The sequence below is a fragment of the Triturus cristatus genome, chromosome 2_2, assembly GCF_964204655.1.
Source record: "Triturus cristatus chromosome 2_2, aTriCri1.1, whole genome shotgun sequence".
NCBI classification, from domain to species: domain Eukaryota; kingdom Metazoa; phylum Chordata; class Amphibia; order Caudata; family Salamandridae; genus Triturus; species Triturus cristatus.
Window position 1 is genome coordinate 780,489,750 of NC_140582.1, and position 17,105 is coordinate 780,506,854.

Here is a 17,105-nt window from a genome sequence, read left to right on the forward strand (position 1 = left end):
GTCTTTGTGACCGCTACGGTACCAGACAATTCCCCCGCGATCGTAATATGGCAGGGGAGATCACCCCCAAAGTTTTGGGTTTGTGAAAGAGGAGGAATTGTGCCCCATACTTCAATACTTAAAATCGGGGCCTTAATTGGATTTTGTGTTTGGTATAGATTGAAAATCTAGAATACTGTACTTTACGGCTTTGTTTACCTTGAGGGGCGGGTCTTTATGGAAATCTACTGTTACTCAGACTTTATTAATTTGCTAATTGACAGTAATTCTTTCCAGAAAAATACAGATTTAATATCACTGTTGAAATCTGTGACTCATATTGATTTCTATATTTATTATTCACATCGTCTTGAGTTTCTTTTGAAATGCAAGCTGCCTATAGTCATTGTTTGTGCCACAACATTGACATACACCAAAGTAAAGTGTCACAAAAAATGAGCAAGGGGTAGAATTTACCATTAGCAGCCCAGATCTTACTCAGTTTCTGTCTTTCTTAATATAAAATATTAGAATAATCAAAAGCCAACTGCATTCTACTACATTTAAAACCCTGGACTTCATTCACCAAATGTTTCCTGCATATATGTATCACTCAAGTGACCAAAGAGTTGAATGTGAAATTGGAATTTAAGATCCAAAATCAGGATGAGCAGAAATTTCTGAATGTAAATTCCACTTACTAATTGGGAAGATCGAGAAGTATGGTGATTTCTTCCCAATTGTTACAGCATGATGGGAGGGGCATGAAGTGGCCATGGAGAAGTTGATGGGTTTGCCAAAGTCATAAAATGTTGGGCATTCACAGCCCAATGTTTTTGTTCACCCAACTTGCTACATGTTTTTTCCCTACGGCAAAAAAAAAGTAAAAGTACAAATGCACATTTCTGCCTTTAGATTTCCAAACTGTGAACAATATGAAGGGATGTAAGACAGTAGGAGCATACATGGAATGTATTTTCATGCACACGCATGGGATTATGTGTCTATCCCTAAAAGTCAGATATCCATCGAAATCATAGGAAGAAAACCTATCAAGCGTAGATTTCCTACTTTTTTCCATGGATAATTTGGGCGGTAGATTTTCTAATTCCCATTTTAGTATTATTATACTTTCCCATCAATCCCTAACGAAGACTGCCCAAACTCACATATGTGTGATTCACAAAAAAAGAGAGATAAACACTAGCTTACTTGTCATTTAGAAGCAATGCAATGGACTAGAACACATGCTATCACCACACATGAATAGCTTGCAAAGTACCATGGTATCTTTAATAACAGGAGAACTCCATCCTTCGTATCCTTCCGGGGTGTGCTCCTTGTTCCCATAACAACAATCAAAGCATAGCTTCACGTCATACCCATAGTTGAGCAGCATCCTTAACATAACTTCATCCTTGAGGGTGTACTGCAGGGCTGAGGGAAAGTGCAAGGTGTTAACACGGCAGAAGTAGTTCACATTGGCCCCATGGCGAAGCAGCATATTTACTAACTCATAATTGTCCATTCTCAAGGCCACTTGAAGGCAGTTGACAGGATCCTGGTTGGGCAGAGCTCCAGCATCCAGAAGCAGTTTCGCTGAATTAGTGTCTCCATTTGCAACAGCAAAATACAAAGCCGACCTTCTCTGATCATCGTATCCTTTGCGAACTCGAGGGTGCAGCATGAAATTGACATCAAAGTTGGATTTAAGGAGGAGTTCGAGGCACTGGGGATGTCCTCCTGCTGCAGCCGAGTGAACTGGGCTAATCCCACTTCTGTTAATGGCATCAAAATCAGTCACTGGGATCAGTGTCTTCAGAGCTCTGAGAGAGGACAAAGGAAAACAATGTATGTCACAGGGTTTGTGCTGTATACAAAATTCACCTCCGCAACAATTTGCTAAAAATCATCTTTTAATTCAAAAGCTATCCAGCACTTATTGGGCTGGCTCTATTTGTTAGGATTCCCTAAGCGCAGTGGTAAACTACTGTAGTGGTCTACAAATAAAGCATTTTCAAAGGGTTGTAATCAAAGGACAGTAGCAAACTACTGTAGTCATTAGCAAATTCCGAAGTATTTCACAAGGCTTGCATATATAGATATGGGGCTGGACAAGCAGATGCAATATTGTTCAGCAGGTCACAGAGTGTCCTGACTCAATAATAACGCACCCAATTGCATCTACACCAGTCCTTAGGTGACCAAGAATGGCACAAGCTGGTAGACCTCCATGTCAGTCTCTATACTGGAAATTATCAGTCCCTAGAAGGGATATAGGTTGCAATGTGGGAGAGGAAAACTATGCAGATGGGTCTGGTCTAACGGCTCATCTCATCCCAATTCCCTGACTCCGCATACACAATTTGGAGTTTTAACAATTCAGCTTCACTGTCCTGCAAATTATTTTATTGCAGAAGCGTTACATCCAAGTTTAGTTTCCCAATGTGACCCAAGCTTTTTCTTCTCTTGATAGGATTGCTTGGCCCAGTGGCATCCCAAGTTATATATGCATCACTATATCACTTAATACGTGTATATAAAATGCCACTGATTAACATTATTGTGCAGGGGCAGACACATTTCTATTCAGAATACTCTAATATGTCAAGGGCGGCCACCATTAGCAGCCACAATCTAAGCTCTGAACCTCATCGTACGGCCAACAATTAAAGGAACAAGCTGTAGCTCTCTTGCTTGACAGCTTATGCTTGTTCTGGCCAGATATCCCTTTATTACGATTGTTGTTCCCTCCCCTGTACCTTTGTCTTTATCTTACAGATACACTTTCTTCCTTCCCGATCCCTGCATGTGCCCAACACTGCCTGCGTCTCTTTGGCACCATGAATGCAAGACTCACTCTCATATCGAATTGAGTTGTTTTGTATCTTGTTATGCATAATGTAAATGACACATATATATATATTATATTCCTGTGAATTCGAAAATATTACAATTTCGTGGTATTTCTTTTATTTTAAAAATGCTTTTTTGCCTTTATGGGGTCAGGGTATTCCTACTCTGCCCCCTTTTATTTATTTTTTTAAAGTTTTTTTTGGACTCTGTCGAACCTGAGTCCCAAGATGGCTACCAACACTTCCTGATTGGATTGTTGGTAGCCAATCAGATCTCAGCATTTACCTACACGAGCTTGATATCTTTCGTGAAATCGTCACGGCCACAGATATCATGAACTTTATTTGCTTAAATTTCCCAGCAACTTCCTAACAGATTCACTCCAAGTAACTGAAAGTGTGAGCTGTGTAACAAAATCTAGCATTTTGCCAAATTTGGTGTAATTCCATTCAGTGGTTTAGGATGTAGGCATGTTGCGAGGTCCTATGGGAATTAACATTGCAAACGCACCCTTTTGAACCTCATTTTTCTTAGCCCCTGGTTCATGAATTGCCCGAAAACGTTCTGTGTGCAACAACATTTACCACATCACGTTTTTTTGGAACATTTAGTGAAGATTCGTCAAATAGAGCCAAATATATAGGGAAGTCAAAAACGCTTATCCTATGGAAACATGGTCCTAACTATAACTACCTACTAGAAAAACCAAAGGTTACAGGCACGTTATAGTTAGGCTCAGATTTTACCCATACAAAACCACAGAAATTCAGCAGTTATAGTTACATGAGCTAATTATAACTTATGCCCGCAGTGCATTGCTTATGATCTCACATATTACATCACTCATGACATGGTCAGTGAAATCACTGATGACATCTCAAATGACAACACTGATGACATCATCTAGTGAGTGTGTATTCTAAGAATTTATGAGTGTTAAACATATAGACTAAGCTACTACAAAAGTTTAATTAGTATATAGGAGAACTACTAATGAGTGATAATACTTTTAACATATAATATGTGAGAGGCTGTGTGCATGTGTGTGTGAGTGGGTGTCTGAGTGGCCATATAGGTGTGTGAGTGGCTGTATTATTGTATAAATGGGTGTGTGAGTAGCTGTGTGGGTGAGTGAGCGTCTGTGTGAGTGGCTGCATGGTTGAGTGAGTGGGTGTGTCAGTGGCTATATGGGTGAGTGAGTGGACATCTGAATGGCTGTATGAATGAGTGACCGGATGTGTAAGTATGCTGCACAGGTGAGTGAGTGGCTATTTGAGGGGGAGTTTAATTAAGTGAGTTGGTGTGCGAGTGGCTGGAATTGGAGAGTATGTGTCTGTGTGAATGGCTGTATGGGTGAGTGAGCAGGTGTGTGAGTACTTGTATGATGTGTGAATAGGTATTAGGTGACTGTGTGAGTTAGTGTGTGATTGGTTGAATATGTGAGTGGCTGTGTTGAAAGGCTGTTTGGGTGAGTGAGTATGTGAGAGGCTGTGTAAGTGAATAAGTGGGTGTGTCGTAGCTATATGGGTGAGTGTGTGGCTGTGTAAGTGGCTGTATGGTTGAGTGACTAGTTATATGAGTCACTCTATGGGTGAGAGTGAATGTTTGAGTGTCTGTATAAGTGAATGAGTGGGTGTGTCAGTTGCTCTATGGATGAGTAAGTGGATGTATGAGTACTTGTATGGGTATGTAACTGGTTGGCTGAGTGTCTAAGTGCACGTATTGAGAGGTTGTATGGGGGTGTGAGTGGGTGTTAGTGGTTCTGCTGATGATGTCATCAGTGATGTCATTTGAGATGTCATCAGTGGTGTCATCAGTGATGTCACTGACCATCTCATGAGTAATACAGTATGTGAGGTCATAAGCAGTGCATTGCGGGGGCATTAATTATAGTAGCTCAGGTAACAATAAGTGCTGAATTTCTATGGTTTTGTATGAGTGAAATCTGAGCCTAACTATAACGTCACTGTAACCTTTGGTTCTTTAAGTGGTTTTCTAAGTTTTTTAAAATCTTTTTCCTAACTATAACATCCCTGTAACCTTTGGTTTTTTAAGTCAATTTCTATGTTTTTTTTAACTAGTAGTGGTGTTTGCAGAGTGGTGGAGAAAGGGGGGGTGCCTCTGACCAGCTCTCAGGACTCCTGCTGTATGGGACTTACTGGAGGTGCCAGGAGGGCTTCTTGGCCACCAAGGTCCCTCAGCATCGAAGAGGACTTCATCCCCAAACAGTAATACACCAGTAGGTGCATTTGCAGAGTGGTGGAGAAAGGGGATGGGGCTTCCGCCCAGCTCTCAGCAATCCTGCAGTGTGGGCTTATTGGAGGTAACAGGAGAGATTCCTGGCCCTCAAGGACCCTCAGCATCCAAGGAGACTTCATCCCCAACCAGTAGTGCACCAGGGAGCGTGTTTGCAGAATGGAGGAGAAAGGGGGTGATACCTCCGATGACCTCTCAGCAAACCCGCTGTGTGGGACTTACTGGATGTAACAGAAGGGGTAGTTGGCCCCCTAGGACCTTCAGAGGTCAAGGGGACTTCATCCCCTAACTAGTAGTGCATCAGGATGCATATTTGCAGAGTGGTGGTGACTTACTGGGCAACTTTAAAAACAAACTTTTATTAGTGGAGGTGGGCCATGTGGCCCTCATTCCCTGGGCCAATTATAGCCATAGGGACCTCATCCCTGTGGCCTGGCCTACATGTAATAGGGGAGGAGGCCACACGCCCACCTAGGCAGATTTAAGCCCCAGGGACTCCATCCCATGGGGCCCAGCCTTTTTTATATTGATTTTTTGAGGGGAGGGGCCGCGTGGCTTTCAGCACCACAGACCCCATACCGCGGGGCCCAGCCGTGTATGCTGGGTGTCTCCATTTTTTTCTGGGACTCGGCTCAAGCAGAGTCCCAAAATGGCAGCCAACACTTCCTGGTTTGAAGTGTTGGGAGCCAATCAGATCTCAGCACAAGATGTCTCAAAATATGCAATTGAAAAAATCTTAAAATAACTCTGCAACTACTAAATGGATTTGCACCAATTTACAAAAAGGTCACTTTCTGGACCAACAGCCACCTTTCTGCAAATTTAGTGCAATTCTATTCAGCAGTTGAGACTGCAGCTGTGTCTAAAGTTGCTATACAAATTAACATGAGGAAATACATTTTGGGCCCCCGCTTGACGGATCACCCCAAAACTTTCAAGACAGCAGCTGAAGCGAGTGGCGACAAACTAGTTTTGAAAATTTCACGAGGGTTCATCAAAATACACCACAGTTATTGGCAAATGAAAGAATGCTCTTCCTATGGAAACTACTTCCTAACTATAACTACCTACTGGCAATCTCCAATAGGTAATGTATATACATAACATAGGTTACAGAGATGCTATAGTTAGGCTCGGGTTTGACTCATACAAAACAAAAGAAATTCAGCAGATATAGTTGGCTGAGCTAACTATAACACCCCCCCGCAATACACTGCTTATGACCTCACATATTACATCACTCATGACATGGTCAGTGACATCACTGATGACATCACTGATGACATCATTTAGTGACTGCGAGTGTTTTAAAAAAGTTGATGAGTGCTAAATATATATACCAAGGTGTATTGGTGAATCAGTGGATGTATGAGTGCTTGTACAGATGATTCAGTTGGTGTGTGCCTGTCTGTATAAGTGAGTGATTAGGTGTCTCAATGAATGTATAGGTGAATGACTGGGTTGTGTGAATGTCTGTATCAGTCTATTAGTTGGTGTCTAAGTGGCTGTAAGGGTTGTTAAGTGGGTACATGAGTGGCTGTGTGGGTGAGTTATTGGATGTATGTGTACCTGTATGGGTGTATGAGTGTCTGTGTGCATGAGTGAGGGGGGTGTGCAACTGACTGCATGGATGAGTGAGTGGGTGGGGGAGGTGGTGGTCCCCAGGGCTTCGATAAGCCCCAGGAGGGGGGCCTGTATTCCCCTTCCTATATTTATTATAAGCCCCCAGAACCTGGCCCAACCAGGGGTTGTTTAAAAGTAAGCGTGGTAGCCCACGCTTGCTTTAAAAAAAACAACATTTGCAGCAGATTTGCAGATCCACAAACAAGTCACTGCAAATCGTCTAAAAAAAGCTTTGTACCTTTGGCGGGGTCCTTGAGGGACGCCTCTACCATACCCGGGTGGTCAGGGTATTCCGAAGATGGCTGCAAACACTTCCTGGTTGAAGTGTTGGCAGCCAATCAAATTTTAGCAGGATTTGCGAAACTTTCAATACAAGTTTTGTGAAACTTTTGTGGAGCAACAATTTATCAAGCAGTGTCAAAGTTATTGGCAAAACAAAACATGCTTTCCCTATGGAAACTTTGGTCCTGCCTATAGCTACCTACTGGCAACCGGCAGAAGTAATAGATACATATATATACAAGGCAGCTGTGTCTGCCGAAAGCGTTATGCCATTCTTGACGGATTAAATAAAAATACATAAAGAAGAACTGATCCCCAGGAGTGTCTGTGTTTACATCGCAGCAGGATCTGGGAACATATATATAGATATATATATATATATATTCACTAAAAAAAAAACATAGGTTTCAGGGGCATTATAGTTAGCTGGACATTTCCCTCGTACAAAACCCTAGAAATTCCCCCGTTATAGTTAGTTCAGCTAACTATAACTCGTGCCCCCGCAATGCATTGCTGATGACGTCACATATTACATCACTCATGACATGGTCAGTGACATCACTGATGAAATCACTGATGACATCTCAAATGACATCACTGATGGCATCACTGATGACGTCATCCAGTGAGTCTGTGTTTCTGTAAAGTTTTAATATGTTTAATATATATAGGGAAAGGCCTATGGAAGAATGAGTGGGTGTATAAGTGTGTGAATGAATGATTTTCTTGGTGCGTGACTGACTATAAGTGAGTCATTAAATGTATCTTACTGCAGACTTGTGACTAAACTGTGTGAATGTCTGTATCTGTCTGTCTGTTGGTGTATAAGTGGCTGCACGGTTTTATGAATAGCTATATGAGTGTCTATATGGGTAATTGATTGGTTGTCTGAGTATCTGTATGGGTGCCTGAGTGTTTGTGTGGGTAGGGTGTGTGTGACTCTGTGCATAGATGTGTGAGTGGGTGAATCTATGGGTGCATGATTTTAAGAGTGCATCTGTGATGGACTGTATGGTTGGGTGAGTGTATGTATGGGTGTGTTAGTGATTGAATGTATATCTCAGTGGTCCATGTGTGAGTAACTACATATGTGAAAGGCAGTGTATATGTGTGTAAGAGTATATAACTGGCTATATGTGAGACTGTGTGATTGTGAGAGTGGCTGTATGGATGAGTGTGTGCTTGTATCAGTAATTGTATAGGAGCGTAAGAATGTGGTAGTATTTTTATGAGTAAGTGAACTTGTTTGTGTATAACTGTATAGGTGAGTAAATTGGAGTGTGATTAATTATTTGCATGACTGACTAGGTGTTTGAGTATGTCTATGGATGATTGGCGGTGTCTGAGTGTCTATATAGGTATATAAATGCATATGATAGTCCTGTACTGAGTGACTGTAAGTATGAGTGACTGTACAGGTGAGTGAGTGGAGGTGTGTGTAGACCTAAGAGTCAATGAGTGGGTATGTAGTTATTGGTATTGGAGTATCTATGGTTTTGAGGATGGCCGTCTGAAATTTTGAGTCGGTGTATCAAAGGTTATATTAGGGTGTGAGAAGATGCGCTAATTTATTACATGGATGATGTCATCAGTGATGTCATCAGTGATGTCATTTTAGATGTCATCAGTGATGTCATCAGTGATGTCACTGACCATGTCATGAGTGATGTAATATGTGACATCATCAGCAGTGCATTGCGGGGGCGCGAGTTATAGTTAGCTGAACTAACTATAACGGGGGAATTTCTAGGGTTTTGTATGAGGAAAATGTCCAGCTAACTATAACGCCCCTGTAACCTATGGTTTTTTTCAGTGAATTCCTAAGGTTTTTTAAATGCCAATTCCCAACTATAACGTGCATGAAATCTATGGTTTTTTCAGTGAATTTCAAAGGTTTTTTAAATGCTTATTTCTATCTATAATTTATCTCTAAAGCTATGATGTTTAATGATTTTCATTGGATTTCTAAATTTTTCTATTTCAGTGTGTCAATTCCTTTAATTATGTTTTTGTAAAATATTTTGTTTTCACCATTTTATTTTTTCAATCATTTCTTTAAAAATTAAAAACTATTTTTTTTATTGTTTCTTTTGAAAAAAATGTGTTAATATTTAAAAATATTTTTTTATGTTTTTTAAAATATTTATATTTTCAAAACGGTTTTTTTCCCCATTTTTTTTGGGATCCGCGCACCCTATGTGCACCATTCTCGATCCCTACGCAAAAGCATCCACGCACCCAACACGATAGGAACCACGCACCCAACGCGAGAGAAATCGTGCACCCAACGCGGTAGGATGCGCAACTCCTAATTTTACCGTAAAAAACAAAATAGCCCCTATCACTAATTTTTATTATCCCCTGGGACCCCATCCCCCGGGGCTTATAAAAAAACATTGGAGACCGTGGGGGGAGCTCCAACACCCCCATGGTCCCAGCCTGCTCCCCGCACCCTTCGGGAGCCGGCATTGCTGTTCCACATGGGGAGCTGCTGACATGCAGCTCCCCGTGTGGAAAAGCAATATCGTTTGGATTTTGAAAGAGAGAGCAAGTTTCCCTGCTCTCTCTTTCAAAATCCTAACGAAGTTTGCTATGGGAGGGCGGGAGAGTCCCGCCCTCTCATAGCAAACAACAGTGTCCTGGGGATGGGCACCCCAGGACACTGTAGGCCCTGGGGTCCCCAGGGCCATCGAGGGCTCCAGGAGGGGGGCCATGCAGCCCACCTCTCCCTATTAATTTATAAACATTTTGCCCCCGGGATTTGGCCCACCCGGGGGATAATTATTAATGAAGAGCAGGAGCCCGTGCTTCGGGTTTTTTTTTCCGGCCGGATCCGCGCACCCTGCGCGCATTTCGCCGTTTAAAAAATAAAATAAAATAGGGGGGCCCCAGGGGGTCCTTCTGGGACCCCCTAAGCAACACTAGAGGGTCAAAGTATTTCTACCCTGCCCCCTTTACATCTTTCACACACTTATTTCCCTTACTTAATCAGCCTCGCTTCTACCGAGGCACAAAATGGCTGCCAACAGTTCCTGGTTTCGAATGTAGACAGACACTTGACAGCTAATTAGCATTCAGCACGTGATCGGGAGGGTGCGCGCTCGGTTCGCAGAGGGTGCGCTTTGGGTGCGCATAGGGTGCGCGGATCCTCCGAGGCCATAGATATACCTATCTTTTTTACTCTAATTTTCTCAGGAACTACTGAACGGATCTACACCATTTATGCAAAAGGCACAAGTCTGAACTGAGGACTACCTCTTTGCCAAATTTGGTGTAATTCCGTTCAGCAGTTCGGGCTGTAGCTGCATGTTTCTCAACAATAAGGAGCTCCAGGGGAAGGAACTAGTGGGTCATCCCCCACTCAAATCACTATATACCACACCAGACCCACTAGATAACGTACAGTACTTGCTTGTTTATATTGTGTACTGCCAGGATTGGGGAGGGAAGACTCATCTCATCACGACCACCCTCAATAATCTGTATTTGTGAGGTGGATTCCTGATAGCCCAATATCTGTACTGTTTATTTAAAAAAAGCAGTGACTATTGCAAGAACCCTAAGCTTGTGGACCACAGTTATCAATTGTAAGGCTGTGGCAACCCCCACCGTGAAAATTAGTGGGAGAAAAGAAGAAAAGAAGAAAAAATGTGCAGAGCAAGGAGGCACCTCACGTGCGCAACACCTTAGCGGGCTGACACTGGTTAGATGATTACCAGTACTGCCACGTTTCTCATCATCGGTTGCCACCTTGTTCAACAAAAAATGGAAACTGTACCAACAAAAATTAAAGAAAACACAACGGTGAAAAAAAGGAGTGATCAATTACACACCAAAGTCCTGACTTTAAAATTGAGAGCGGGCCATGACTACCACAACTTTATTCTCTGCTCATGGACCACTTCAACAATAAAAAGTGCTGTGATTAAACAGACACGAAGTCAAACGCCAACATGTTTCCTTGCCATACTTGTGCGGCAAATTCTTCAGGGCAACAGGACTTCATTCACCATATCAGCAAAATTCATGCTAGATTTATTTGTGACCGTTGTCAGCCAAAGAGTCTCATACCGGCTCGACACGAGCTTCGTCTCAGCCGCGGCTGAGACGAAGCTCGTGTTGCCAGTATTAACGAATGCCCAGAGGCTACAACAAGGCTGATGAAATTTAGAATCACAGCCCGTAATAAGACGCTGTCGAGCCGGTGGCAACCGATGATGAGAAACGTGGCAGTACTGGTAATCATCTAACCAGTGTCAGCCCGCTAAGGTGTTGCGCACGTGAGGTGCCTCCTTGCTCTGCACATTTTTTCTTCTTTTCTTCTTTTCTCCCACTAATTTTCACGGTGGGGGTTGCCACAGCCTTACAATTGATAACTGTGGTCCACAAGCTTAGGGTTCTTGCAATAGTCACTGCTTTTTTTAAAATAAACAGTACAGATATTGGGCTCTCAGGAATCCACCTCACAAATACAGATTATTGGGGGTGGTTGTGATGAGATGAGTCTTCCCTCCCCAATCCTGGCAGTACACAATATAAACAAGCAAGTACTGTACGTTATCTAGTGGGTCTGGTGTGGTATATCGGGCTGTAGCTGCGTCAACCGGTCCTATGGGAAATTGCTTGGGGAAAATGCATTTTGGGACCCCCTTTTTTCTCAGCCCCCGCTTGACGAATCACCACGAAACTTTCAGGATAGGAGCAGACCGGAGCTGGCCAAAAGTTTGGAAAACTTCGCGAAGATTCGTCAACCGGCGCCAGACTTATTGGGAATAGAATGTTGAGGATTTCCTATGGAAAATAGGTCCTAACTATAACAACCTACTGGCGACCGCCAGTAGGTAATATATATATATATATATATATAGTCTCAAAGATGAACAGGACATGCATTTCAGATGTGACCTCATACATTACATCCCTTCCTATTTCTTTGTTATACGTTTTGTAACTGTTCTGGTCATTTAAAAGAGTAACCGTAACCCCATTACCCTTATCATTCTCGTTAGCCTCCAATATGAAATGTACTTTCAGTGTGCTGTATGCCATTTTGCACCTCGCCACCAAATTTTTCCACTGAAAACTGACTTTGCAATGCAAATTGCCCTGCTGAAATTTATTTGTAAACTATCAGACACTTCAGGTGTAAAAAAAGGTTTTGGGGGCATAACCATACCACAATTGTCCTTTTCTATAATCATGTCTGTGAACATCAATAGTTGTTATCTCCAATACTGTTGGTATAAGTCATTTCATATTTAGTTTTCACTTCCACATCCAGTTTTTTTTTTAAACTTTTTTTATTTATTCAGAAAAGTAACACTAAACAGTGCTGGTTACACTTAGCAAAGTCCAATATCATGACACATACATTGTAGGTTATTTACACAGGTATGACGTTGCAAAGAGTCGCCTTAAATTACATCTCAGATTATCAAAGTGTCCAGACTCCTAATCTTGGGCATGTATCTGTCCCTTTAATAGTTCTTGTGGGCTAGTCGCTTAAGTCTGGGTCTAATTATTCAGCCGGGGGGTCACAACTATTGCCCCGGGAACGAATTCCACTTGCCCCACACCTGCTCCCACTTTTTGGGACATCCTCTGTGTGCGAAGACTGCATTTTCTACCACCATTGATCTATCCATATCTTGGCACCAGTGTCGGTGTAAGGGGGCCATTGGCGCGCCCCAATGTTGTGCGATATTGCATTTAGCCAACGTAATCCCAAGAGTCGCCCAGTCCTGTGCCGCGTGATTAAGGTCGGTTGGTTCCCATATATTGAGGAGGCACCTTTTCGGCTCAAGGGGAACTTCAAAACCACACACCCGAGTAATTGTCTCCATAACCGCCTCCCAGTAGAATGATATGTGAGGACAGTCCCAAAGCGTGTGGTAAAATGTACCCTGTGTCCCACATCCTCGCACACAGAGAGGTGTCTCAGCCTGGCCTATTTGGTGGAGCATGGTTCTAGTGTAGTACGTCCTATGTAGGATCTTCAGTTGCACCAATTGTAATCGAGACGGGATTGCCACCTCTCGTGGGACGCCAATGCTTCCTGCCAATCCTGGTCGTCCATGTCTCCAAGGTCAGCCCGCCATTTATCTCGTAAGGCTTGTGTAGGATCTTTTTGATTGTTAATTAGGTAAATAGGTTCGGGGACAAAGGACATCCCTGTCTGGTCCCGCGCCCCAAAGGAAGGTCCTCAGATATGCGTCCATTCACCACTACGTGTGCCATGGGCTGTGTATATAACAACCGGTCCACGCACAAAATTTGGGCCCAAAGCCAAAGTGCTGCAGCACTGCAAACATAAATGGCCATTCCACCCGATCAAAGGCCATACTGGCGTCCTGCGATAGAAAACTGCCTCTTCTTGGATAGTGGACATTCGGGCCATCACTCCGTGTAGCCATCTTAGGTTTATGGCTGTGTTGCGGCATGGCATAAAATCGGACTGATCCGGGTGTATAAGGGATGTGAGGTGTGGTTGGAGCCTGGAGGCTAGTACTTTGGCTAGGATTTTCGCCTCTGCATTGAGGAGTGAAATTGGGCGATAGGAGTTGCAGTCCTGAGGGGGCTTGCCAGGTTTTGGGATCGTCACTAAAGTCGCTATTCTCTGATCCTTGGGGAGTATTCCCTTTTCTAGACTGTCTTCATACATTTTAATTAAGTGGGACCCCAGCCTTTCCGCTTCCGTTTTGTAGAGTTCTACCGGAATGCCGTTGGGACCTAGTGCTTTACCTGATTGTAGCCCCGTAAGTGCAGAGGTAATTTCGTCCACTGTGAGTGGCTCGTCTAAGGTGTCGGCGTCTTGGGATGTCAAAGTTGGCAAACGGATATCTTTGAGAAAGTCCAGATTCTCTTCCACTGTGGCATTTGTGGTGGGTGTGTAAACTGCCTCATAGTGCCGTGCAAAGGCTGTTACTATGTCTTGTGGGTCCGTTATGTCCTCCCCAGAAGGTGAGTGTAGGTGGGCCACCCACCGACTAGCGCGTTCTTTCTTGTCGAGCCATGCAAGCAACTTACCGGCTTTGTCCCCTGTCTCATATATCATGTGTTGCGTTTTTCCGGCCTTCGCCTTAGCGTCCTCCCATGTGTAGTCCCTGTATGCTTGTTTGGCCAAGTCTAGAGCGTGCGTTGTATCATCGGTCTGTGTTCTTGGGTGTTCTTCGTCGGCTACGCTAACTGCCCTCTCGAGTTCCTGCACTGTTGTGCCTTGTCCCGTTTGTGTGAGGTTATTACTGATATTGCCTACCCTCGTATGACTGTCTTATATGCCTCCCATAGAGTACCAGGGGAGGCAACTGAGTGTGTATTTTCTTGGAAATACTGTTTCGTAGTTTTGCGCAGGTGTTTCCTGATAGTCGGGACTTTTAAGTACCCCGGGGAAATTGGATAGATGCGTTTATGTCCCGTGTGGTACGATGTGTAAGTTACTGACAAGGGAGAGTGGTCAGATATTCCTCTAGGGAGGTGTGTGATCTCTGTGATTGCTGCAAGGCTTGCTGGGGATGAGAGAATATAATCAATCCTTGACAAACTATTATGGGCCCCAGAGTGGTATGTGTATTGGCGCGTTGTGGAGTGTCTTGCCCGCCATATGTCTACAAGTCCCATAGCTTCAGTGAAGTCGTGTAGGTGTGTGAGGGGGTTCCCCTGGTCTCGTGGTGGTAACCTATCCCAGGAGGCATCGAGAACGGCGTTAAAATCACCTCCTATAACCAGTTCCCCAGGGGGTAAGGTGAGCAGGAACTTACCGAGAGCTGGGAGGGCCAGGCTATGGAGCGCAGGGGGGACATATACAGCGACTAGGTTGTAGGATCGTCCCTCCCATTGACAGGATAGTGCCTCAAAACGCCCCTGATCATCCGTCTGGGTGCTATGTATTATTAGTGGGCAGCTCTTTCGTATCATTATCCGCACACCTCTCGATCCCGTAGTGAATTCGGAGTGCACTATCATTTTGAACACCAATCTGTCCAGTGCTTTAGTGGCAGTTCCCACCAAGTGAGTTTCTTGTAAAAGGACTACGGATGGAGTTTGTCTCTTAAGATATTGTAGTACAAGCCCTCTTTTAATTTTGTTGCCTAGGCCATTAACATTCCACGATATGAGAATGGGGGGGGGGCAGGGCCTGCGAGTGTCGTCCAGACCTAATGGCGAGGGGTCAGGAACTATGTCACTCAGGGCGTTGAGGCAACTCTGTGACATTGGAGTCAAGTGTGAGGGTTGATGGGTTTAACCTTGAGTTGCATGGTACCAGCAGAAAACAAATAAACATTTCTAAGAAGAAAAAGAACACAAAGTCCAACAATACTTAGATCCCAAAAAAAACCTTCGCCCCCCTCCTTGCCTCCCTGCTAGACGGATTTCCGACTACCCGCCACCCCAACTGTGCAGAGCACTTTAATCCCATGAACAGTACCTGCGTGTGAGGGGAGAGGACATCCGGAGCACTCCGAACATCCCTTCACTCCAAGACATTGAAGAGGTCAGAATATTACGTTAAATATGGCATCAAAATTAAAGGTTCAGTCTCGGTAGTAGGTCTCTAGTTGTTCCGTTCTGGACCTCCACGGATGAACTGGGCCGTAGCCCGGTCTCTTGGTATAAGGTGATTGGAGGTTCCAGTCAGTGAAGTCTCAGCACCGCCAAGTCGGCGATCACCATCCATTGGGGGTCAGTCCTCTGTGTCCATTTGGTGTTTTTCCATTTGTCTCCGGCCTTGGGATGCTGCTTCTGCTGAGTGGCATTGGAGTCGCCCGTTGCCGTTCTTAGATCTGTTGACCGGTCGCCAACCCTCCAGCCAGTCGTGGGCATCCTCTGGCCTCTCGAAGAACCAGGTCTTACCGTCTGCTACTACTCGAAGCTTTGTGGGAAAAAGCATGGAGTATACAAGTTCTCTGTGTTGGAGTTCCTTCTTGACCTCAAGGAAACTCCTTCTTTGCTTGGTGACTGCCGGCTTGTAATCCGGGAAGAAGGAGATGACGGAGTTTTCTATCCGCAGAGGTGGAGCCACTTTTGCTGTTTGGAGGATGGTGTCACGGTCCCTGAAATTGAAGATCCTGGCCAGGATCGGTCGAGGGGGTGTTCCAGGCTTTGGCTTACCCCCGGGTATTTTGTGCGCGCATTCCACTGAAAAGAAGCCAGAGAGACCCCTTGGCTGGAGGTGATTCTTGATGAGGTCTTCTACATGGAGGTCTATGGCTGGCAATCCCTTTGATTCCGGGACTCCTGTGATACGGACGTTGTTGCGTCTCGGTCTGCCTTCTTGGTCGTCCAGTTTGGCTGCCATCTGGTGGTCCTGAGCTTCCAATTGTTGGACCTATCGCTGGAGACTGGCTGTGTCCTTCGTGAGAGACGCCATCTTGGTTTCGACTTCAGTCATTCTTGAGGCCATTTTCTGGAAGTCTGCTCAGAGGAACGATACATCCCAGGAAATGGACCCCACTGTCGTTTGGACGTTCGTCAGGGCGGACATTATGTCTAGCAATGTGACTTCTGGTTGGCATTCTGGCGTGGCACCAACCCGCCGTGGGTGTCCGCTGGGTGGACGTGCCCGTCGCATCTTGGGAAAAAGCATATTTGTCCAATTTGGCTAGCTGGTCGCTCGTGGAACCCGGCCCCCCATCAGGCCCTCCCCGCAAGATTGCTGATGTGTCGCAGTACTCACCGCCGCCTGCCACGTGACTGCGTGTCACCTTGCGGCCTGTCGGGTTTCCTGCTCGATTGTGAGGCGCCTCTGGTTCCGGTGCGGGTCAAATTAGTCCTGGCCCTGTGTAGTCCGTATCTATGGCTTGTAGCGGTTCGTCGGGCGCTGAATTTAAGGCCCCAAGCAGAGGGGTCCCTTGAAATATGTGGTTCGCGAGGCCTCTCCGCGTGTGTCAGCGTGGTCCCAGTATGATGTCTCAGGCAGCCCGGAGTCGCACAGGGGGATTCCGGTCTCTCTCGCCTATGCCTGCGTGCCCTTTTTTGGGGGGTTTGGGTGGGGGGGGTTGTGCAGGAACTCTGTAGGTGATAGTGGCGCTGGAGTGCCGGGTATTCTGTAGACTCAAAGTGGAGTCATTCAGTGCAGCCAGGCAGTGCGGGCCCTCCAGTGTTCCAGGAAC

General features: G+C 44.8%; 1 protein-coding gene across 4 annotated transcripts in view; it reads right to left on the reverse strand.

The window, feature by feature from the left end:
- LOC146862759 (dynein axonemal heavy chain 12-like) overlaps positions 1-17,105 on the reverse strand; it is a 212,338-nt gene that overhangs the window by 53,827 nt on the left and 141,406 nt on the right. For all 4 annotated transcript variants that reach the window (XM_085642040.1, XM_085642041.1, XM_085642039.1 and 1 more), the window contains one exon: positions 1,262-1,805. In XM_085642040.1, coding sequence (XP_085498166.1) covers positions 1,262-1,805 — 544 coding nt within the window. The remainder of the gene's footprint in view (positions 1-1,261; positions 1,806-17,105) is intronic.